Source organism: Patella vulgata, chromosome 2 (genome assembly GCF_932274485.2).
Source record: "Patella vulgata chromosome 2, xgPatVulg1.2, whole genome shotgun sequence".
Classification (NCBI taxonomy): domain Eukaryota; kingdom Metazoa; phylum Mollusca; class Gastropoda; family Patellidae; genus Patella; species Patella vulgata.
Genome location: NC_065880.2, coordinates 37,200,199 through 37,224,309, shown reverse-complemented (window position 1 = coordinate 37,224,309; position 24,111 = coordinate 37,200,199). Strand labels below are relative to the sequence as shown.

Genomic DNA, 24,111 nt, shown 5'->3' with positions numbered 1-24,111 from the left:
CCAATATCAAAAGGATGGAGATCTTTGGGAGATAAACCTATATTTCAAGTTTTGGCAAAATCAGATAAAAATTGTGACCTGTAGAGTATCCACAAACAAATTGTGGACAGACGGATGTTTATGGTCCTACCATAAAAATAATCGTACAGGGGCGACGGCATAATGCATCCCCACGAAAATGTGGGCGTACAAAAAACAGTCAAAACTCTAGCGAAATAACAAGAAATTTTGCTGTTGGAATGACAGGGGAACCAAATGTCGTAGAATGCTGAAATTCAACGTATAAAAATAAATACCGTAATAAGATTCAACAACTAAGATTAAGTTGATTTCATTTACCGGTATTAAATTTTTTCAAGAATATAACACTATTAGAATAATTGCATTAATTAGTTAATATTAAAAGGACATGTACATTTTTTGAATTGTAGAAATCCAATAAATGCCTCTTCAAAATCACGGCTGTCAGCTTGTGCCTAATCATGACATCTGATCATTGGTGAAACTTCAGAATAGGAGCTATGAATGTTGATAATTGTTAGTCTAGGGAGTAAATCAATGGCTCTGATTTTAACTTAACAAGCTCTTGTAAAAAAATATCTTGCTCAAGGCAAGGTTATCAAACCGGCACAGTCCCCCAAAAATATACTTACATTCTTGTTTAAATGTGAAATATTCTGTTAGATGTCTACATTCGTGGTTTCCTCGTAAAAGAAAAAATGTGTTGGGATACAGTATTTTCAAAGCCCATAAATATAATACACACTGGAAAAAAAGAGAAAAAAAGATATATTGCTGTTTATTCACAGTTCAATGTCACAGTGATCATCACTAAATGGTACTTCAGCATCATATTCATAAGATTTCATGAATTTCAACAGGGGTGACTTTCTTCGTTCTATTGAAACCCAATGAACAATCCCTGCAAACTTGAAATTCTACTAAGAAAGAGTAAGAAGGGTCAGACTTTGTCTAAAATATAGATAAGTGCCAAAAACAGATGACAAAGATAGGTTGCTAGGCAACATAACATATGCCCACAACAGCCAAGTCATCTGAGCCAAGATGTCCGGGAAGTCAAAGAGCCTCGCATATTTTTTTTCTTTTTTGAGAAATGAAAACATTTACAAACACACTAAAATCTGACGAGTAACAACACATTTGGCTTCTACATACATGTAGTTCTTCTCTATACTAACATTTAGTATAAAGTCAATCGGATATTAACTTTAGCCGCTATCGTGTCCACAAGATCTTTCAAAGTAATCAAAGGCAATAATTCTGGCAGTAATTATCAGAAATATTTGACCAGCGGCTGCCAGGCAGGATACGCCCACAACCTTGATATACCATATTTGCATATTTTTACACTATTTGAGAACGGCGGCCATTTTGTCTGTCAATTTTGGGCTGATTTTCACGAAATTCGAACTCAGCCGTCCTTAGGATGTAACGGCGATATAATAATACGTTTTTTTAAATCGGATAAAAATTATGACCTCTATAGGGTCCACAAGCTAAAAACGTGATTTTTCGTACAATCAGGAGCCATAATTCAGGAAGTTACGGTCCGATATGCGCGAATATCGAAAGGAACCGAGATCTTTGGGTTATAAACTTACATTTCAAGTTTCAACAAAATCTGATAAAAATTATGACCTCTATATAGTCCACAAGCTAAAAACGTGATTTTTCGTACAATCAGGGGCCATAATTCAGGAAGTTACGGTCTGATATGAGTAAATGGGTATTTTCATTACGGTATTACCATTGCTTTGATTTGTGAAAGGAATCATTGATTTTGTTATCAAACTTTTGATAAGGCAGACGTACAAATAATGCCAACTATCTAGTGTTCATTATGTGTCAAGAAGGTCCGTGATCAGAAAAATCTCTATTTAACTGTTCCTAGGCGACCTGGGTTAATACTAATTGTAGGCTGGTTGGGGAGGTTATTTCCAATGGTAAATTGGAATGAAATTGAGTCCACAATGGCCGCATGATTATTTTGGGGAATATCAACCCTAACCCTTTTAAGAGGGGGTAAAAGGTAAATTGGATCCAAGTTCAGTCTTTTAAAAAGAGTTTGGGTTGGTATTCTCCCAAAATTCTCATCATCGAACTTAGTCAATATATTGATATAATGAATCTATACTCAAGAGTTTCATTGCTCTCACCCAATTAGAACCAAAGTTACCGTGTACAAAAGTCTGAACAAATCAAATTGCTCATCTCTGCTTAGCCTTAGTGGAAAATGAGCATGAACGAACTATGTGAAGGCATTCACATAATAGACACCTACACCAATTTTGAACATTCTACATGTACCTCAATAGTTGGAAGCTTTCAAAGACCGGGGAAAATTATAATCAAAGCATCGAAAAATAAACACGTACATGTCCTGTATGTACAAGCAGAGGTATTGTGTTCCAGAAAATGAACTGGACAGACCCATAATACTAATAGTCCACTAAAAGGCAGGAACCAATAAATACATGTACATGGTATGTTTAGAAATAAATAAGTTCTCCATTTTAGCTTGTACAGTTATAACTGGATTTACAACCATATTCCTGCCCACAACCACGATATCTTCAATCTCTTTACAAAATTACAATCAATATTCTTCCTACTAAAATTTTGCCTGGACTCATTCCATTCCTAAGCAATTCATTCTACATCAAACTCACGGCAGAATATAGAAACAGCAAGATCAATTCAATATTCAACCAACATCTAACAATACACAGTACATCCATGTAGTTCACTTGGGGGCTTATCACTGCCTGTTCTTTTATAAAATTTTACAGCATATTCCAATCATTATAGATACAATGCAGCATCATACGATGTCTAAAGATTCTATTTCTTCTTCTAAATGTACATTAACAAGCACTGTTTAATCCAGATACTGTTACTCAGTTACTGTTTAAAAACTTACAAAATGAAACTATAATTTCAAAATCTGATAATCAATTTGTTAGCTTTACAGAAGCTAAATCGATAATATTTGGGACCAAGAAATTGACACAAATGGGTTACAATGCATATAATAATGTACAAGCCAACAGTGAGGCTGATGTCCCCCGCCGAAATAGGAAAATAATTAGAGAGTTATTGTGTTCCAAAGTCTCAGCAAATCAAATTGCTTATCGCTCTGCTTAATCTGAGCAGAAAATGCTCATTATCGATCTTAGTCAAGGTATTACTGTAATGAAACTATACACCAAGTTTCATCACTCTCACTTAATTAGAACTAAAGTTATAGTGTCCCAAAGCATCAACCAATCAAATTGTTTATCTCTGCTTACCCTAAGCGGAACGGACAGACAAACAGACAGACGGACGAACCCATTTTAATAGTTCCCTGCTTTCTTCGAAAGGCGGGGGACAATAAGCATGAACATTTACTCAATTCGAAGATCAACCAATCAAATTGTTTATCTCTGCTTACCATAAGCGGAACGGACAGACAGACAAACAGACAGACGGACGAACCCATTTTAATAGTTCCCTGCTTTCTTCGAAAGGCGGGGGACAATCAAAGTAGGAGAGTTATTGTTTTCCAAAGTCTCGACCAATCAAATTGCGTATCGCTCTGCTTACCCTGAGCAGAAAATGCTCATTATCAAACTTAGTCAAGGTATTACTGTAATGAAACTATACACCAAGTTTCATCAATCTCACTTAATTAGAACTAAAGTTATCGTGTCCCAAAGCATCAACCAATCAAATTGCTTATCTCTGCTTACCCTAAGCTGAAAATGCTCATCTTCGAACTCCATCAAGGCATTGACCTAATCAACACATACACCAAGTTTGAACATTCTAGCTCAATTAGGAAGAGAGTTATCGTGCCCCAAAGTATCAACCAATCAAATTGCTTATCTCTGCTTACCCTCAGCGGAAAATGCTCATCTTCGAACTCCATCAAGGCATTGACCTAATAAACACATACACCAAGTTTGAACATTCTAGCTCAATTAAAAGTTATCGTGTCCCAAAGCATCAACCAATCAAATTGCTTATCTCTGCTTACCCTAAGCTGAAAATGCTCATCTTCGAACTCCATCAAGGCATTGACCTAATCAACACATACACCAAGTTTGAACATTCTAGCCCAATTAGGAAGAGAGTTATCGTGTCCCAAAGCATCAACCAATCAAATTGCTTATCTCTGCTTACCCTAAGCGGAAAATGCTCATCTTCGAACTCCATCAAGGCATTGACCTAATAAACACATACACCAAGTTTGAACATTCTAGCTCAATTAGGAAGAGAGTTATTGTGTCCCAAAAAGTGTGACGGACAGACAGACGGACAGACAGAAGGACAGACAGACGGACAGACAGACAGACAGACAGACAGACGGACGAACCCATTTTAATAGTCCCCTGCTTTCTTCGAAAGGCGGGGGACAAATATTAATGTATATAATCTGATTTACATTCTATCGTTTCCGTTTTTACTCTCAATTTCAAATCAGCTATGTTCGGCGAAAAACACCTTAAGTCTCAATCGAATGGCAATCACTAGCGTCTGGTTATTCCAGTCTACAATGATAATTTTTTATTGTGCATGCTCTCCAGATAATCACATGGTGTCACTGTCGGACATGACTTGTGGAATATGTTTAGCATCATTTTTCGAGTCCCTTGTTACAAATGGTGCTGAAACGCATTGTGGTACACAATTCGTGTACCAATGGTAAAATTTTATAGTAAATATTACAGTACACTTCGAGCGGAAGTATGAAATTAGTCCTTGTGAGCGTTTTTTTCCGCTCATAAAACGCGACGTTTTTCTCATATACACTTCGCAGAATTAGAGAGGTTCTGGGAGGAAAAAAGTCCGCGAAAATATAAAATTCGCGGTGGATTATTGTCCGCGAAAATATGAAATTCGCGGAGGATTATAGTCGGTGGAAACATAAAATTCGCGGCGGATTATGGTCCACCGTGATTCAAAATAGTCGTAGTAATTTAGTCCATATTGTCACAAGGTTATTAGAAAGAAACACATATTTAATGGAACAATATCATGAGTATATTAGTCGTTTTAGTTCACCGGTAATTCATATATTCATAATACTCTTTTCAAATTGCGTTTGGACAAATAACTAAAGTGTACCAATGAAATGCATTCATTTCCTAAAATGTCCGTAATGCTGAATTCATTTATAATGTACATCTGATAACATTGTCTGAAAATGGACGACAATAAACATATTTAGAAGGTAGCGATTTGCACGTGAATGTCTTAAAATATGCTGGAGATTTTTTTTTTTTTATATATATACTTGTCTGCGATATCACCTCAGTGGAAGCGGATGTCACGTAAAATACAACTAACTAACAACAACATTTTTATATACTGATTTATTATCAGTTTTAATTATGAACAAGAATTTAACGATACTCGTAGAAATAAACGAATTGGCACAACTTGCGAGTAAGGTATATTTTCTCCCCGATATTTAGTTTAACAATACATGTAATTCAATTAAAATGACGATTCGGCAACCAACGTTCAGTATATATTTTATGTCCCCAAAATCAAATGTCATGTATTGGATAGAAGCTGGAAGACTGTCTACTTATTTCAGTTTTGTATTTTACTTTAAGATACAGATTTGTGATTTATCAATTTAAAATGCATTGTGTGACTTATTTGTCAGAATGGAAATGGCTATTTCGATGGACAAAACTTTCGCCCACGGTAAGACCAGCATCTATGTGTGTAAACTTTGAAATTTTCGTAATTTGAATGAGTTTGAAATAGTCGATCGATGCAAGTCTTAAAAATGTCGAACATATTGATGAAGTAATGTATCGGTACGCCATAATTTTATTATTTAAAAGCCTGTTTGATATTAGTTTCTTTTCAATATAAGCCAGTAAAATCTGTGTGTCGAACCGTGTTAAATTAACATGCCGTATTAGCCGATATTCGACTACGATATCACTGCCGTGGAATCGCACGATAAATATACCCATTTCAAACCAGCTATGGATGTGCTTACTGTACATGCGTGGAAAGTCCGACTTTTTAAAATTTTGCGGTGGGCGGCGGTTTAAAATAATCGCGGAGGTCGGCGGTTTATTTAAATTCGCGGAGGAAATTTAGAGCGGAATTTTGAGCGTGGCCATAGCGGATTGATTGACTGACTCTGGCGATTTTTCATTTCCGCCCAGGTCGGACCTCGGGGAAATTTAGAACTTCCGCCTGAAGTGTACTGTAGATATCAGAAGCCCATCTTTTCCCAGTAAGATCAGAATATCAATGTTGATTTAAACTGACAAATAATTTGTGTTTTCAACCTCAAAGACTTTGGATAATATTGAGTTAGATACTTGGCTACTTTAATAATTTATCAATAAATGAAGAGAAAGAGTTCAATGCCCAAATGTTCTGCACTGACTGGGTTAATGAAAGCAGGATACAATGTATTATGAAATGAAATCGGGTTTAACTTCCTATTATTCTGCTCCAACTGGATAATGAACACGGGCATATGCCAGACAGTACAATGTATCTACAGGGAATATGATAATCGGTATTGCATAGCAGTTTGGTAAAAGATAGGTTGTCAGGCAACGAAACATATGCCCACAGCAGATAAATCGTTCGGGCCGCCAACAAGAGTTGTCGCATATTTTTACTTTTGTCGGTAATAAAACATTTATAATACACTAAAATCTGATTTTAGAGTAACAACTCATTATCAGAAAATCATACAAATTTGTTTGGCCTATGCTAACGTTAATATACAAAACATTCAATATCATAGATTTTAGCTGTTGAAATTATCAAAAAACATTGAAAATCAATATACTTGTTCGTTTCAAGACCTTAAACTCTGTATCAATCGAAAGTCAATCGAAACGATTATATGTGTAAACATGGTGTATAATTATAAAATCAATCAGATGACATCTATGGTCATAAAGCATCCACAAGATTTATCAAAGTGATCAAGGGCCATAACTATGGCAGTAATAATCAGAAATAGACTTCTTCGTCTCGTGACCTTAAACACTGTGTACAAATTTAAAATCAATCAGATATTAACTTTTAACATGTAGGGCGTCAACAAGATTTTTCAAAGTGATCAAGGGCCATAACTCTGGCAGTAATAATTGGAAATCGGTGAAAATCAATAGGCCTCCTCACCTTTAAAAATAGGGTATTAACTTTAGTATCTAGAGTGCCACAAGATTTTTGAAACTGATCAACTCTGGCAGTAATTATCGGAAATCGGTGAAATTCAATAGGCTTCTTCGTCTCATTACCTTAAACATTGTGTCTTTTAAGTTAAAGTCAATTGGATGTTAACTTTAGCCTCTAGAGCTTCCACAAGATTTTTCAAAGTGATCAAGGGCCATAACTGACAAGGCTCTACAATGCGACTGAGTGAATTTTGACAATGGCCACCAGATATTTATAAATGCTAGGTTTCTGGCGAGTGAACAAAAATCTTGAAGTCCCCAATTAACACTATAGCTATCTGAACTTTTCTCCGTAAAGATAACGTAATCGGCAATGATCCCAGTCAAATGTCACTCTTGTTACTTTCCTGGTTTGAAATTGGGTCAATCTCATTGTCCTTTGCGAGGAAATTCTCATTGCGCATGCGCTGTATTTATCGGAAGTTTGCGAGACAGCTGACAGCATGGCTAGCAGACGAATCAAACCTATATCGTCTTACTTTACTAGTAAAGTAACTTCGTCTCGCAGTGAGTCTCAGTTGGGGAAAAATGATGATAGTCATGCTACTGACGCTACACCACCCAAACAAGCAAAATTACAAGCTTCGCCGACCGAAAATATCTTATTCAAGAAGTAATGTTTTTAGGAAAGTAACAGCTCCATTAATATTATTATCTATCAGTCCCATTACTTGAAAGTTTACATATCTCATGTAATGGGTTAGCAATTTGCACTCGTACATCCATTACCAGAATAATTTCTCATTTACTGAGTTACAAGGATCCCAGGGTTGTAAAAATCCACTAGCCCGACGCCCGGGGCTACCAAAAATAACTTACGGGCTAGTGATCTATTTAGCCGTACTAGTCCTGGGCTAGTGCCCTTTCACCGGTTTGTGAATTAAACTAGTGACGATATAGATAAGCTGTAAAACATCCCACATTTATTCCTCATATTCCACGCTTTGACAGGTCACGTATAAACCAGTTGAAATCAGGTTGATTTAAAAACAAAAGACTCACTAATACTTTATATTAGATTAGTTCTGACATAAATATTTGAAAGCATACCTTTGTATTTTTAAATACAAGATAATTTTGATTATTTAACATGTCAGGCTATCTTGTGCTTTGCAGTAAGTGTTAATAATAACGTAACATATACAAATCTTTGAGCGGGAATTAAAGGACGTTAATTTACCGTGATATATTATAAATGACATGTGCTATATGAAGTATTTATATGGTCTTTAGTGAAAGAAAAGATTGTTGTGGCTACCATTCCTGGTTTTGAAGGTCAGATATGATATGAAAACGAATATCGGATTGTAGTTTTTTTTAACCGTTTCACCAGTGCAACCGAACCGTGACCGGTTTACTGTGTAGCATATACATCATTAATTATTAGGCAATCAAGTCTACGATCTTTATTAAAAACAATAGGTTGGCAGGCAACAAAATATATGCCAAAATATTGAAAATTAAATTTTGTACCATGTCAAACTATGGACTAGTGGATATTAATGCCGGGCTAGTGCCTGACAGTAGACTACTAGCCCTGGGATAGTGGATTCAAAAATTTTTTTACGCCCCTGAAGGATCCAAATGTGAGAAGTGATCATACAGTACACATCTTATAGGGATTAAAACTTTTGAATTCCACAGGACAATGCACAGAGTTTTGCAATGTTCATGAAGGCAAATCATGGTGTTCATTTCTGTATGTCCGTTACCTATACTTTGAGGAGCCAATATTTATTTCAGGTGTTCATGAACAAATAAAATCATATGTCAATTATACTTAAAACATATGTTCTTTAATGCTATATAAACCCAAACAGTTAATTATACATGGTTAGATAATATTGGAAGTATTCAAAATATGACGAGTTCAAAATGTACGGCTGTTACCGTGGAATTGCCCACGTTACGCATGGCTCAAAAAGTTCGCTTGTTTACTGTCGCCGACAGGCGTTTTTTTGTCTGACAGGTAGCAAGTAAAACTACATGTACCTGTCGCTTGCGACAGGTGGACTAGATATTACTTGATGTTCAGTAAATTGACTTAAGACCACAATACTCACGTCCACGTCACGTACATTTAATTATTCGTTTCTAAATGCAAGTATTAAGCATGGAAATACCGTGAAAAGCCGCCATTTGCACTGTTTACATTTCGCTCTGTCGTAGGCAGCAGTTACTCACACAATTTGAAAGTAGACAATTTTATAACAATGGATTTCACACCATCTACGCTTGTTTCCTTCTGCTTGACACTAGTTTATAGCATATGAAGTATTATACATGTATCTAAATAAATTAAAACGCACCCCCAGGTCACCTAAAATAGTTCTATCGTAACACCACCACAGTAAATATAGTGGTAGCTGGAATGGAAATGCAACACGGCTCATTGCCTGGTGTGATTAATTATTTAAAAAGTTTAAAACAATTTCCATAAATAAAGGCTATGAATCATAAGAAAATTTACAAAATCAAATAATTAGATTGGAAAAATATTTCATATATAAATATAATTTGTAGCCTAAATATAGACAGGATATGTGAGAAAGGAATTACAGGGGGCGCTACCTGCCCTCCGCACGCGGTACATGTAAATGCAGGAGCATGCACAGGTGTGATTCGTGTTTTGATAATCAATGTATTACGGATATTTTAAAATCTGAATTCTACACCTCAACGGCGAAGTATTCGATTTAGTACGCAAGTTTGGTACCATGATACTTGGCAGAATTCGCATGGATACAGATGATAGAATTGTACGAATCTTCGAGCCACTCAGCTAAAGCCGATTCGCCAACTTTCAAAAACTCTTTGGCATTTCTATGTCGAAGAAATAAAAAAGTTTCATATTACAATGTTTATATGGAGCAATGTGCGTCAAGACATAAACAATTTAAGAGCGTATGTGTGTACCTACATGTATGGATAATGTGCCATGTGATTGGTCTTTGATAATTGAGAGTGACAGGTTATTTACTGAAGTGCCTTACGCAAGCTTACGTGTATATAACCAACTGAAAAAAATTGTCACATTAAAGGCGTGCAAACGCAGGACACCATAGGCATGCCGCTTTACAAGTCATAAAAATTCATTGAAAATCAATATACTTGTTCTGTGTATCAATCTGAAGTCAATCAGATGATAACTTTAGCCTCTTGAGCGTCACAAGATTTCTCAAAGTGATCAAGGGCCATAACTTTGGCAGTAATTATCGGAAATCTTCGTCTCATGACCTCAAACACTGTATAAATTAAAAGTCAATCGGATATTAACTTTAGCCTCTAGAGCATTCACAAGATTTTTTGAAGTGATCAAGGGCCATAACTCTGGCAGTAATTATTGGAAATCACTGAAAATGAATAGACTTCTTCGTCTCATGACCTTAAACACTGTATAAATTTAAATGCAATCGGATATTAAAGTAGCTAAGTCTCTAACTCAATATCATCCAAAATCTTCGACATTGAAAACACGATTTATTTGTCGGTTTAAATCAACATTGATGTTGTGATCTTACCGGGAAAAGATGGCATTCTGATATCCAATATTTAAGACAAGATAAACATTTTACAATTGGTACACGAATCGTGTACCATAATGCGTTTCAGCCCTATTTGTAATAAGGGACTCGAAAAACGAGGCTAGGCATATTCCACAAGTCATGTCAAACGGTGATGCTACATGTATATTCTTATCTGGAGAGCATGCCCAATAAATACTATCGGCGTAGACTGGAATAGCCAGAAGCTAGGATTGAAATTCAATTGAGAATACTGGCGTATGTCGCCGAATCTAACTGATTTGAAATTACAGTAAAAACAGAAACGATTGAATGTAAATCAATTTATATACATTCATATTACATTATTGTACGTGTTGCAACCCATTTGCGTCAATTTGTAGGTCCCAAATATTAGCGACTTAGCTCCTTTAACTTTAGCCTCTAGAGCGAACACAAGATTTTTCAAAGTGATCAAGGGTCATAATTCTGGCAGTATTATGTGTAACTCCGCGTAATATAGGGGGCGCTAAAACTTTACTTTGAGCAGTAATAGGTATTAGATACTAGATGATCGTGATTCGTGACTACCAAACGTAACTTACACGCTAGTGACCTGTATTTAGCTGTGTTAGTCCTGGACTAGTGCACTTTCACTGCTGATCTTTTATAGTTTGTGAATTATAACTTGGAGCAGTATGGATATTGCACCCTTCTATTCATTCATTCTTGACATTTCATTTCTTCACTAAACACCAGTTCAGAAAGCAGGTTGATTTGAACAAGCCTCACTAATACGTCATAAGATTAGTCTTGACATATATTTGAAAGCCTGCCTTTGGAATTTTAAATACAAAAACATTTTGATTACAGAATTGCTGTAGGATACCAGTAACCTGTATGTCGTTAACTTTTACCTCGCTGGAGTGATAATTAATATAAACAATTAATTTCTCAATCAGTGAAGGCTATCACATGCTTGATAGCTTCATGCTTGGCAGCGAGTGCTTATAAGTATACAAAACTTGCAGCAGGAATCTAAAGCATTAACTTCCTGCACATGACTTATTACAAATGACAAGACTACATGAAGTATTTATGTGGTCTTTAATGAAAGAAAACATTGTTGTGGCTACCATTCCTGGGTTTGAAGGTCAGATATGATATGAAAACGAATATTGGTTAGTCATTTTTTGAACCGGTTCACCAGTGCAACTGCACCATAATCCATTAAAGGAGTAACCATTTATTACATCCTTAATTATTATGCAATTAAAAAGATAGGTTGGGAGCCAACAAAACATACGCCCAAATAATTGAGATCTGACTCTGAGAATAAGTATACAGTTCAGTTAGACAGAATTTGATTGTGAACAAACTAATTAACTTTGGTTATTATAAACTTACCTGTGTGTTTGAAAATCAACTCTGGTTAAATAGAATCCTTTGCACAATCAAATATCCCAACAAATAAAAAGTTCTCTCTTGAAAAATTAAACTACCACAAACCGTTGACATCAGGCAATACCAAAATTGAGCCCGATAACGTCACTCTTTGGGAGAGATCATTTCATATAAAGGGGTGACAGCATGCCACATCGAAACGGTTTGCAGTACATTTACAACAATTCAAGGTGTATAAGCTATCAGTCTCAGCTCAGTATTGAATTTGGGCATTTACACATACTGCCCGTATCCCTTTATTTTGTTACCATCTTTTTACATTCTAGTAAAATCCATGTTTATAAATTTTCTTTTAAAATATTTTGTTATAATTATTTGATTAGTCGGATGGGAGAATTTTCTTTTGAACACAAATGCGGCACAAAAATAATGACATTCGTTTAACAGGCTTTAAAATTGTACCCATTTTGTTTGTTAAATTATTCATAAGAAAAAGAAGATACATGTAGGAAAGTTTTAGTTTATATGACTTTATTTTTTCAAGTATCCTTACAATCATTGATATTTTCATTGTGAATACAATTTGGTAGACTGGCCATCAATGGTTTCAATATAAATCTTTTATGTACATGTAATTGCCTTCAGTTGATACTTTTCGTTGCCCAAACTCAAACAATCGAGCCGATCGCGGTTTGTTTTCATTGCAACTTGCGGTTATCAAACTCTCTGTCAATGTTAACCCACCCCCGCAACAGCCTCACTGGTTTCGCCCAACGTGTGACGAAAGCAGTGTTGTCTTGTACTCGGTCGAAAATATACGTAATCATGCCAAATTTTTCAAGAGAGTACTTTTTTTTTCGCTGGGATATTGAATTGTGCAACAGATTGTATTTAAAGCTATGTTCCCAGAAAAGTATTTATTGGGTGGTTATTTTCAATAAAAGTATGACAATTTTGGTATATATGGCAAGTAGAAATATCCAATCTTACTAGAAAAATAATGGATTCCCTGAAAAACACTCATGGAGCACATACAGGACAAAAATGTACCAGTTTCCCTAATTGACAGTCCGACGATTATAACGATTGAGCGCTTGACGTAAAACACTTTCCGAGAAAAAAATCACGGAAAAAGAGTCGTACAGTGGATAATCCGAGAATTTAATTAGGCTGTGTTGAATTGATTCCTTGTTTCTCCTGCCACCACTCTGGCAATCATGTGCGGTAGTGCGGTAAACACAACACAAAGTGGGTTTCAAAACACAAAGTGGTCTGGCATAATACCTATATAGTCTGAGGGTTGTGTACCATTTTTAATAATATTATATATTATCTAGTTATATTATTGGTTAGAATAAAAACACAGATAATATTTATTTAATTAAATAAATTTAATAAACTAAAATTTGGTAACAAGTGGCTTCTTTGTTTAACTTTTTAAAAAATGAAATAACCATATTTTGATATAAATTTTCCTTATTCTTGTGTTACAATACAATGGAAACATTCCAGTTAGACGAAATTTGATTCGTTTGTTGAGTTATAGATGGTTTCGACAATATCATCGAACGTGAAAGTGCTGGGAATACACACCAAAGTCGAGTCGAGATAAGTAAATTCGCGTACCGGTCGGCCTAATTTATTGATGTTCAAGGAAATATTAGTGGTCTCGTTCGTTCGTTAATTTATTGATGTTCAAGGAAATAATAGTGGTCCCGTTCGTTCGTTCATTAAACTCCAGAAACGAACGAACGGGACCACTATTATTTCCTTGAATATCAATAAATTAGGCCGACCGGTACGCGAATTTACCTATGTCCCGGCATAGCTCACCATTTTGTAAGGCGTGCATTATTTATTACACAAGATATGATTGGGTAATACTTGAATAATAATGACACGTGTTATAATTTTAGCCAATGAAAAAATTGATTATTCAGGTTCCCGGTTGAATATTAGCGACTGTCTTACAGTTTATAATATGCTTTCTCATTAGCCGAAATGACTGTTACATGCGCCATTTTGCGGAATTCATCCAATCATATACAGTGTAACTTATTCCATAGTATGCGGGCCCCTACATGTGTATTATCAACCGGATCCATTCACTTGATTTGATATTTGTTTATTTGGTGCAATGCCTATTTTCTGTCTTGTCCGCAGGTTTATCTTGTAGATTTTTGTTTTGCTTGTAGTGCGCCCCCCCTGCACTTACTTATTTAGTTCGTAACGAGGAATAAACAACGAGAATTGACTTCTGATGTTTGATAGAACTTTTTTTTAGATGTTAAAAACCTAAGCCACGATTTTCGGGGTCCTCGACCTAAGCGCACTGGCGAGGAGAAACAAGGAATCAATTCAACACGGCCTTAGGCTTCGATATTTGTAATAAATATTTAACGATAAAGGCAACATCGTTTTGTGTATGCAACGAATTCTCCCCCGACCTCGCTTTGATCGATTTTTTATAGTCGGCTATTCCCTGACAATTGCAATGTTTTGTTCAGGATTTGAAGCAAAATTATGATAAATTAATTAGTTTGAATATGTTTTTAGTCCAAATATATCATCAAATCACCCAGTTTGTACCCAAGAATGTATCTTCAACCGAATTTATTTCAAACACACGTAAGTTTACAATATCCAAAATAACATAGTTTGTTCATAATCGAAGAAATCCGTTTAAAAGATAAGAAGGTACAGAAAGCAGTGAAAATTAAGAGCCGGGCGTCCGACAGTAGACTAATAGCCCTGGGCTAGTGGATTCAAATTGTTTTTTATACCCCTACTGTGTACCAATTTCAAATTCATTTAATTTTAGCCTCTAGAGCTTCCACAAGATTTTGCAAATTGATCAAGGACTATCGACAGCAATTATTGAAAATCATCATTCAAATTAATGGGATTCATGGACCCTGGGATGGGGGCGACAAGAAGATATGACCCCCATTTCAATGTGAAAGAATAATAAACTTACCTCTATGCTAAAGTAACCTCTGTCTACATAGTCTCCTAGGAAGAGGTAGCGAGTTGTTGAAGGTGGGCCACCAACTTCAAATAATTTCATTAAGTCATAAAACTGACCGTGAATATCACCACATACTGAAAACAAAATTTTAAAAAATAAGATTTCAAATATGCTGCAATCTCAACTAGAAGCTTGATATTGTGTCGTAAAGCACCAAAGTAATATTACATGTCTAAACCACTAGAAACTCATACAGCAGGCAGCAATAAAAGTATATTAATTCTTTTTGATGGCCCTATTCTTAACTAATTGAAATGAAATCCTTTTTAACCAAATGTAAGACACAATGTAGTATTGGTTGACTTGGGGTTTCTCGTTTGCAATGACATCTTTTTCTTTGCAGATCATCCTTCCTTCATCACTGGTTGGAAAATATAAAGAAGCAAGTTTTTCGGCCAACATTGCGATCGAACCTCCTGGCTGCTGGAACAATTACCGTACACACTGAACCACCATATCGGCACTATAATCAAGTCTACAACAATGTCTAGACTTGCATCTCATCAAAACTGTCAATATTATAAAAGACTAATTTCAAAAAATCATAATATACCTGTTACAGGTGCTTCTATTTCTATCATTGTCTTTTCTTGTCGTAATAAAGCAGCTCCTTCATTGATCAGTCTTATTCCTACATCTTCTGTTACTCTACCTTCTAAGATAAAATGTTGTTTTAAAACATCTGGCCTTGGTTTACCTTTGGCATCAAATACTTCACTCATAGTAAGCTTATGACTAGGGGGAAAGGGTACACCTGGAATGGAAAGAATTGAAATAGTGAACCATGATGTCAAATGTACAAATTATGTCAATACAATTACAAATGATATCTCAATGTTGAAATTTTTTAGAGCCGCTTCTAATTTTGCATTTTTTTGAAAATATCTAATTTTCCATCAGGGCTAAATTGGCAGTAAAATCTAACTCAATATCACCCAGTCTTTGACATTTCAAACACGACTTATTGGTCAATTTAAATTAACACTGATGTTATATTACCATGAAAAGATAGGCTTCTGATATCTAATATTTAAGACAAAATGAAAATTTTTAAATTAACACACCAATGGCGTGCCAGGATGTGTTCGAGTCAGGATTGTAAAAATCCACTAGCCCAACGCCCGGGGCTACCAAAAATAACTTACGGGCTAGTGATCATTTAGCTGTACTAGTCCTGGGCTAGTGCCCTTTCATTGATTTGTGAATTAAACTAGTGACGATATAGATAAATAAACTGTAAACCATCGCACATTTATTTCTCAAATTCCAAGGAAAACTCAATCATAACAATAGATTTTCTGTAGTAAAACTTAGAGCTGTATGGACATTTTTTGTACCCCTTCTATTCATTCATTCTTGACATTTCTCCATCTTGCACGCTTTGACAGGTTACTATAAACCAGTTGAAATCAGGTTGATTTAAAACCAAAAGACTCACTTATACTTTTATAAGATTAGATTAGTTCTGACATAAATATTTGAAAGCATACCTTTGTATTTTTAAATACAAGATAATTTTGATTATTTAACATGTCAGGTATTTCCAAAGAATTTACTACACATTTACACACACGCCATGATGAATGGTTCCAATGACCTGTGTGCATGGCTCGAAATGTTTGCCTGTCTACTTGTCGCCGACAGGCGATTTTTTCGTCTGACAGGTAGCAAATAAAACTACCTGTCGCTTGCAACAGGTGGACTAAATTTTACTTGATGTTCAGTAAATTGACCACAATACTCACGTCCACGTCACGTAAATTTAATTATTTGTTTCTAAATGCAAGAATTATTCAATTAAGCACGTAAATAATAAATACCGCGGAAAGCCGCCATTTGCACTGTTTACATTTCGCTCTGTCGTAGGCTACAGTTACTCCCACAGTTTGGAAGTAGACAATTTTATATCAATGAATTTCACACCATCTACGCTTGTTTTCATCTGCTTGACACTAGTTTATAGCATTATGGAGTATAATATCTAAATAAATTAAAACGCACCCCCAAGTCAACTGAAATAATTCTACCGTAACGACACCACAGTAAATATAGTAGTGGTTGGAATGGAAATGCACGCGGCTCGTTGCTTGGTGTATTTAATCATTTAAAAAGTTTTAAACAATTTCCATAATTAAAGGCTATGAATAATTTATAAGACAATTTGACAAAATCAAAAAATCAGGTTGGAAAAATATTTCATATATATTTATATATAATTTGCAGCGTAAATATAGTCCGGATATGTGAGAAGGCAATCCCAGGTGGCGTTATCTGTCCTTCACACGCGGTAGATGTAAATACAGTGCCATGCACCTGTTTTGATATTCAATTTATTACGGATATTTTAAAATCTGAATTCTACAACTCAACGGTGAAGTATTCGATTTAGTACGGAAGTGTGGTACCATGATACTTTGCGGAATTCACGTGGATACGGATGATAGAATTGTACGAATCTTCGAGTCGCTGAGCCAAAGCAGATTCGCCGACTTTCAAGAACTTTTAGGCAATCCGATGTCGAAGAAATAAAAAGGTTTCATATTACGATATGTACGTCAAAGACCTAACCATGTGTGTTTGACCTAATCACGTGCGTGTGTACCTACATGTATGGATATGTGTGATGTGATTAGTCTTTGAGTTTGATAATTGAGAGTGACAGGTTATTTACTGAAGCGACAGGTATGAAGAAAAGAAACCTTTTTTTAGACATTTCGAGGCCCGATTTTTGTGATTATTATGGTGCTCGATACCCCGAGCTACAACAACTACAGGCGTAGAAAACATGATTTTTCTGTTTGCTGAATGAAATTTCATAAATTTTCACGAAATATAGCCTACTTTTTTTGTGGTATCAATATCATCCAGATTATAAATATTTGACATATCATTCAAATTATTACGATTTTAATAAATCTTAGCGGACTATAACGTGCAGATTTCAGTTTTAAAATTGGTACTAGCAATTCTGAAGGCAAAATACCGCTTATAAAATGACATCACTCAGATATGACTGAAAAGCACTTATTTTGGTGCCATGGCAGACATTGACTGTAATAGAGCATTTTGATTACGGTACAATATTGACGTCGACCTCAGATTTTAAAATACCAAAACTTTGGATCTAATTGGAATTTTTAAACAAATAAAGAATTTGGGGTAGCATTTTATGTAAATTTTCACAAAATAGTTTTAAAAAATTTGTTCTTGTCATTTAAAACTTTGACCTGAAACCCTTACAACAAGATTATGGACATGTTAACAGTTGTATACAGAGTCAGTTAAAAGCCTGAATAAATAAATAAATGTGTTTTAAGAGAATACATACATCATAGACTAGTCAGTGATAGAGATGTACAACATCTTTTAGATTATTCCATTAAACAGGTGCTTGAAAACTAAAAGAGGGCCAGAATTGAAAAATGTTTGGATTGATATGTTTCGAGTTTCAACTTTCACAATACGTTTAATGCATAATTGCCATAATTAACATTCAACAAATAGATTGAGCTACAATGTTGTGTTGTCATCAGTGTTTTTAGCACTTTGCAGCACCGATGGTAACCTACCTGCAAGCTTAAGTTTCATTGCCTGGCAACTTGAAAGAAAATTGTACAAAATCCAATTTTGTAGACAACATAGTAATAGTATACTAATCGGCCTAATGACTGTCATGGACAAATCTAGGTTGGTTGACATTTGAAATTTAGCATTGAACTTATTTTGTATGTAACAATTCAATCAATGACAATGCCAAGTTACAAATATAAAGAAATGGAAATAATACTAGGAACATGTATGCAGTAAGTACATGTGTACAGTATGAGTATGAGTATTTCAATTTCAATCATTCGGAAGAACTTTATTTATAATATTAGATCTATATGAAGATACGGGTTATTGTTATAGTTATATTTACTATCAAATTAAATTGCCTAAATTCTCAGTACCATTAATATTGATAGTAAACCTCGATTTTATACTTTGGCAATAACTTCGCAAATCGTATTACTGAGCTATAAGTCAGACGGTGTTATGTCCTGTCACTGGCAGTACTAGTTATGAGTCGAGGTATTATTTTATTCATCATTGACTAGGCCTACACACAAAGATCTTCCACTCCAGTATCGGATAATTTCAAGGCATTAAAAATCTTAATATGAATAACACAAAAAATAGCCATGTTAGTTCAAAATGCACTATATTTTGGTGTAAAACGTTATACAGTTTCTGAATATTTTTGACATTTCTAACATCTGCGCGTTTATGATAATGGCTGACAACTAGGCTAACATGGCGATAGAGTCGGACCATAGAGAAACGGCGAGATATAAAACTTACTTTTGACAATCCTTTCCGTCGTCGAAAGCTTACTGTCTGTAGAAGCCATCTTCGGGCTCACCTACAGTAAAACAAAAGTAAATGTGCCGTTGATGGCACTCTATTGATACGATATTTTCTAGATAAAACAGCTACTCTCTCCTATCCGATTCAAGATGGCGTTCACAACATAGTATTTGCATACAGAAATGCATTACTGCGCATTGGTTTGCGCAACTTTACCATCGCCCAGGGAATATTGGATGGCGCTACTAACCGATAAAATAATATAAAATATTTCATTTCTACCGTCAATCAGAAAGAATGGACTTGCATTTAGATTAAAACACATGAAAACATTTTATTAACAATTGGTATTGTAATAGCTGTACAAAATACAAAAACATTTTATCATCATAGACGTTCAAGTTTGTCAGGAATCGGGAGGCATCCAAGATGACCTACTTCCTTATTCGCAATCTCATCAACATTTTTGAAAGGCTGGTTAATAAAGACTATGGATATCTTATTGCCTTTTGCCAAACTATGCCTTAATGTGGCTTGTTTCGCATTTTGACGTCGCCTGTTTAATTGGCGCACCAGTCCATTATGAAATATGAATTCCAGATTAGAAAGTTGAAAGTCGAATATTGCCAAGTAGGCCCTACATGTCGCGAAAATTTTTGAAATAAACAATGAAACCAATTTGCAGCAGGCCATCGTGGCCATGATGCCTAACGCGCGGTCCACATAATATTAGCACATCGAGGCCCATCTGTGCGACTTTCATTTTCAACCCCTGCCCCCCCCCCCCAATAACGGCAACGTATACAATCTATATGGATCATTAATATTTAAAGAGGAAGTCCGAGATTTAACAGTAGAGTGTATGAAAATTTCTAATCAAAATACTGAGCCGCTTGGGAAAGTTCGCTAGATTAGTTTAACGTGGTTTGTGTGATTTGTATATTTATTTCATCCTGCATTGGGCGGGTGGGCCGGGGGGGGGGGGGATATAAGGCGTGCGGTATAAGGTCGTTTCGATTCCCCGCTTGTAGTTGCACAAACAAGGATAAAAGTTTCGCAGGGCCATCACAAGCCTATAATATGGCGCCCCAAGGCAAAAGTTTCAGTGACGACCCCCCCCCCCCCCATTGCATACGGTAACTGATTTGTTCAGTGCCCCTGTGCTCTGTTGATTTTTATGCTTAACGAAATTTTAAAATACAATTTTTATACTTTTAACAGTTTATCTAAATAACTATTTATTAAATCAACCTATATGTAAAAATGTTATGGTTATTTCCCTTCAACTCTCCATTTGATCTAAGAACCCTATAATTATCTTGGAAAAATCATAACTCTACCTTCTCTATTTGCTAAATTATGAACTAGTTTACACAGGTTTAAGGGAAGAGAAGGCTGGTGATTTGCTAGTCTATAAATATTCAAAGGGTAATAGTAGACCGGGAGCCCAGGGGGTCAACCTAGCTGAAAAGTGTACCAATTTTCTCCCATATGGTATCAATGTATGTATATCTGGTATCATCAGAATGTAAGTCTGCCGGGTTTCTGGTGGTGGGTGGGGTATTCCACGCCCTAAATGCCATGATCCCTAACTAGGCTAGATTAGCGCAAAAGTGTACCACACGAAAATCTTACTGCAGTGTACCGTACACCTTCAGGTATTACAAAAACACTCTGACAGACATTTCTAGTGGTGGGGTACCCCTGACAGAGCTATGTAATTGCCAGACATTTATAGTGGTGGAGTATCCCTGACAAGAGTTATCTAATATTTAGACCAAAGCTAGGCTAGATAAGCTGAAATCTGTACCACCTAAAACAGCTTTGGAGTTGTTCAGTACCACCACAGGAGTCATGAATGACCACTGCCAGACAGTTTGTGCGGTGGGTTACCCCTAACAGACACGCCCCAAAATGCCACGCCCCCAACTAGGCTAGCTTCGCAGGCACTGTTCCCGTGTTCTAAAAAATTAGATTTTTAGCCAGGATGCTTAGGATACTAATACCTAGCACGTATGGAAGAGGCGATAAACTGCGATTGCAAGAAATTGATTTTTGGGCAAAAAACATTTTATGGGGCTAAAAATGCGTTTTTCAAAAATAAAATTGTTCCTACAACCGCAGTTTATCACCTCTTCCATATGTGCTAGGTATTAGTATTCTACGCATCCTGGCACAATTTTTAATTTTTTGGACCACAGGAACAGTGCCGACTAATCTATCCTAGTGGGGGGTCGTGTTATTTTGGGCGTGTCTGTTAGGGGCAACCCACCGCACAAACTGCCTGGCAGTGGTCATTCAGGATTCCTGTGGTGGTACTGAACAACTCCAAAGCTGTTTTAGGTGGTACAGATTTGAGCTAATCTAGCCTAGCTTTGGTCTGGAAATTAGATAACTCTTGTCAGGGATACTCCATCACTACAAATGTCTGGCAATTACATAGCTCTGTCAGGGGTACCCCACCACTAGAAATGTCTGTCAGAGTATTTTTGTAATACCTGAAGATGTACGGTACATTGCTGTGCGATTTTCATGTGGTACACTTTTGAGCTAATCTAGACTAGTTGGGGGGGGGCATCGCATTTTGGGCGTGGAATACCCCACCCACCACCAGAAACCCGGCAGACTTACATTCTGATGATACCAGATATACATACATTGATACCATATAGGATAAAATTGGTACACTTTTCAGCTAGGTTAACCCCCTGGGCTCCTGCTCTATAGTGTGGTATGACATGTCATCCCGTAGGATTTGTATGCTAAAATTGATTTTTTTTGTTGTTTTGGGTTGATGTTGGACCAAGCTATCCAAAATGTTGGGGTTCAAATTTTCCGACCCCTTTACCCCTCTGGGAGGTTTTTTTTTTAAATCGGGACCCCTCTGACCGAGTCCATGGCAATCTCTGCCAACAATGGTTGGATTTTCACAATCTGAAGTTCATGCCGACCCCATCTATGATACACTTAAAGCAAATGGGTGGAGTTTCATTGAATTCCGGTGGGGAATACCAATTTCCGGTGTCTCAGCCTACCACCTTTTGTGGATTTTGAAGCATGGTAAAATGATTAATATGGCCACTTTTGGGTGACTGGAATGTTCTGTCATGAGATTCAAGACACTTTGACATTTGTAACAAGTAAACAAGTTTATTATCAAAAACATAAAGAATCTTAACAAGCCAGAAGTCGCCAGAAATGAAACAAAACGATCCTATCTTGGAAATAAATACACCAGTTATTCATCATCCTCGTTCTCCTAACACCCTAATCGTATTGGTACGGTCCTTATCAAAACACGTGTAGAAAGATGTATAAGGCAGACCATTTTTAGCAACTGCATCGCCCTATGCAGCACGATGGGCAGGCAGATCAAGATTCGGCACAGGAACATAAATGCCCTTGTCCAACTGCCAGCCGCTGTTTTTAAATGGCAGGAAGGTTCAGGGATCGGGTTAGCTACGACTTGCCGCGTATCGCGATGTACTTTGTTCCTGCGATATGGGGCGACAATGCAGTACGAGTCAGTGGAAGCATCTCTATCTCTCCCAGGGTTTCTGAACTGAACAATTGCCATCTAAGTGCCGTAAGGTTTAAAGGAACAGGTGAAGAGTAGACTTGGCAGGCAAATCTCTCCAATTCCTTGACTTGCAAAGGCAAGTCACCCTTCTCCAAACTTCTTGAAACAGATGATAACAGAGTCATCACCATCAAGCTCCATGTATGCACCAGCCCTTGTTTTCTTTGTGGTGCCCACAAGTTTACCTCTCCAGTCAGTACCAGAGAAGCTGCGAAGTCCAATCAGACCTTGACACTTATGACTTCCAATGACATACACTCCCTCGATCACATCTATCTCTAGGCCTCTGTGTTTTGCGGCCTTCTCGGTTACAAACCTGAGATGACTACGAATACCGAGACGACCCCGGGAGACAAGGTCCATGAGAATTGTGAGGTCATCGGCGTCACGTGACCAAACACGTGCTTCCCGCCAGTAACTCTCAGCTACAGATGCAAGATCTAAGAGTTTCTCAATGATGAGAACCCTTTGAAGTATCAAACATGCTAGGATATGCTGTTGAAGGAGCAAAGGCTCAACCAGTGTCATGCTAGCCTGGTAGATACAGCACAGGCCACACCACCCAAACTTCTCATCATTTAAGCTATTGCTGTACGTCAGAGTATGAAGAAAACATCAAACATGCAGAAACTTCCTGGCCTAGAAGTGGCATTCACCATGCGAATCGATTCAGGAGTCCAAAAAAGTGGTACTGTGTGATGAAATCGATCCGAGTTTGACACCGGGAATTGGTATTTCCAACCAGAAGTCAATAAAAAATACTTCCATTCGCTTGAAGTGTATCATACACGGGGTCGGCATGATGAAGAAAAACACCCAGAATGAACTTCAGATCATGAAAATCCAAAGATTATCGGCTGAAATCAACCAGAGTTTGACACCGGAAATTGATATTTCCTACCGGAAGTCAATGGAAACTACTTCAATTCGCTTTAAATGTATCATAGATCGGGTCGGCATGATGAAAAAAAAACCAGAATGAACTTCAGATCATGAAAATCCAAAGATTATTGACTGAAA

General features: G+C 36.5%; 1 protein-coding gene across 3 annotated transcripts in view; it reads right to left on the bottom strand.

Moving 5' to 3' along the window:
* LOC126810519 (protein phosphatase 3 catalytic subunit alpha) overlaps positions 1–19,705 on the bottom strand; it is a 59,031-nt gene extending 39,326 nt beyond the window's left edge. Inside the window, exons 1-4 of one of the 3 annotated variants that reach the window (XM_050535630.2) lie at positions 19,506–19,705; positions 15,718–15,918; positions 15,114–15,238; positions 654–765 (exon numbers count right to left, since the gene is read on the bottom strand). In XM_050535630.2, coding sequence (XP_050391587.1) covers positions 654–765; positions 15,114–15,238; positions 15,718–15,918; positions 19,506–19,554 — 487 coding nt within the window. In that variant the 5' untranslated portion in view covers positions 19,555–19,705. The remainder of the gene's footprint in view (positions 1–653; positions 766–15,113; positions 15,239–15,717; positions 15,919–19,505) is intronic. The other 2 variants (XM_050535632.2, XM_050535631.2) reach the window with 2 other exon arrangements.
* Between the last annotated feature and the right edge of the window lie 4,406 nt (positions 19,706–24,111).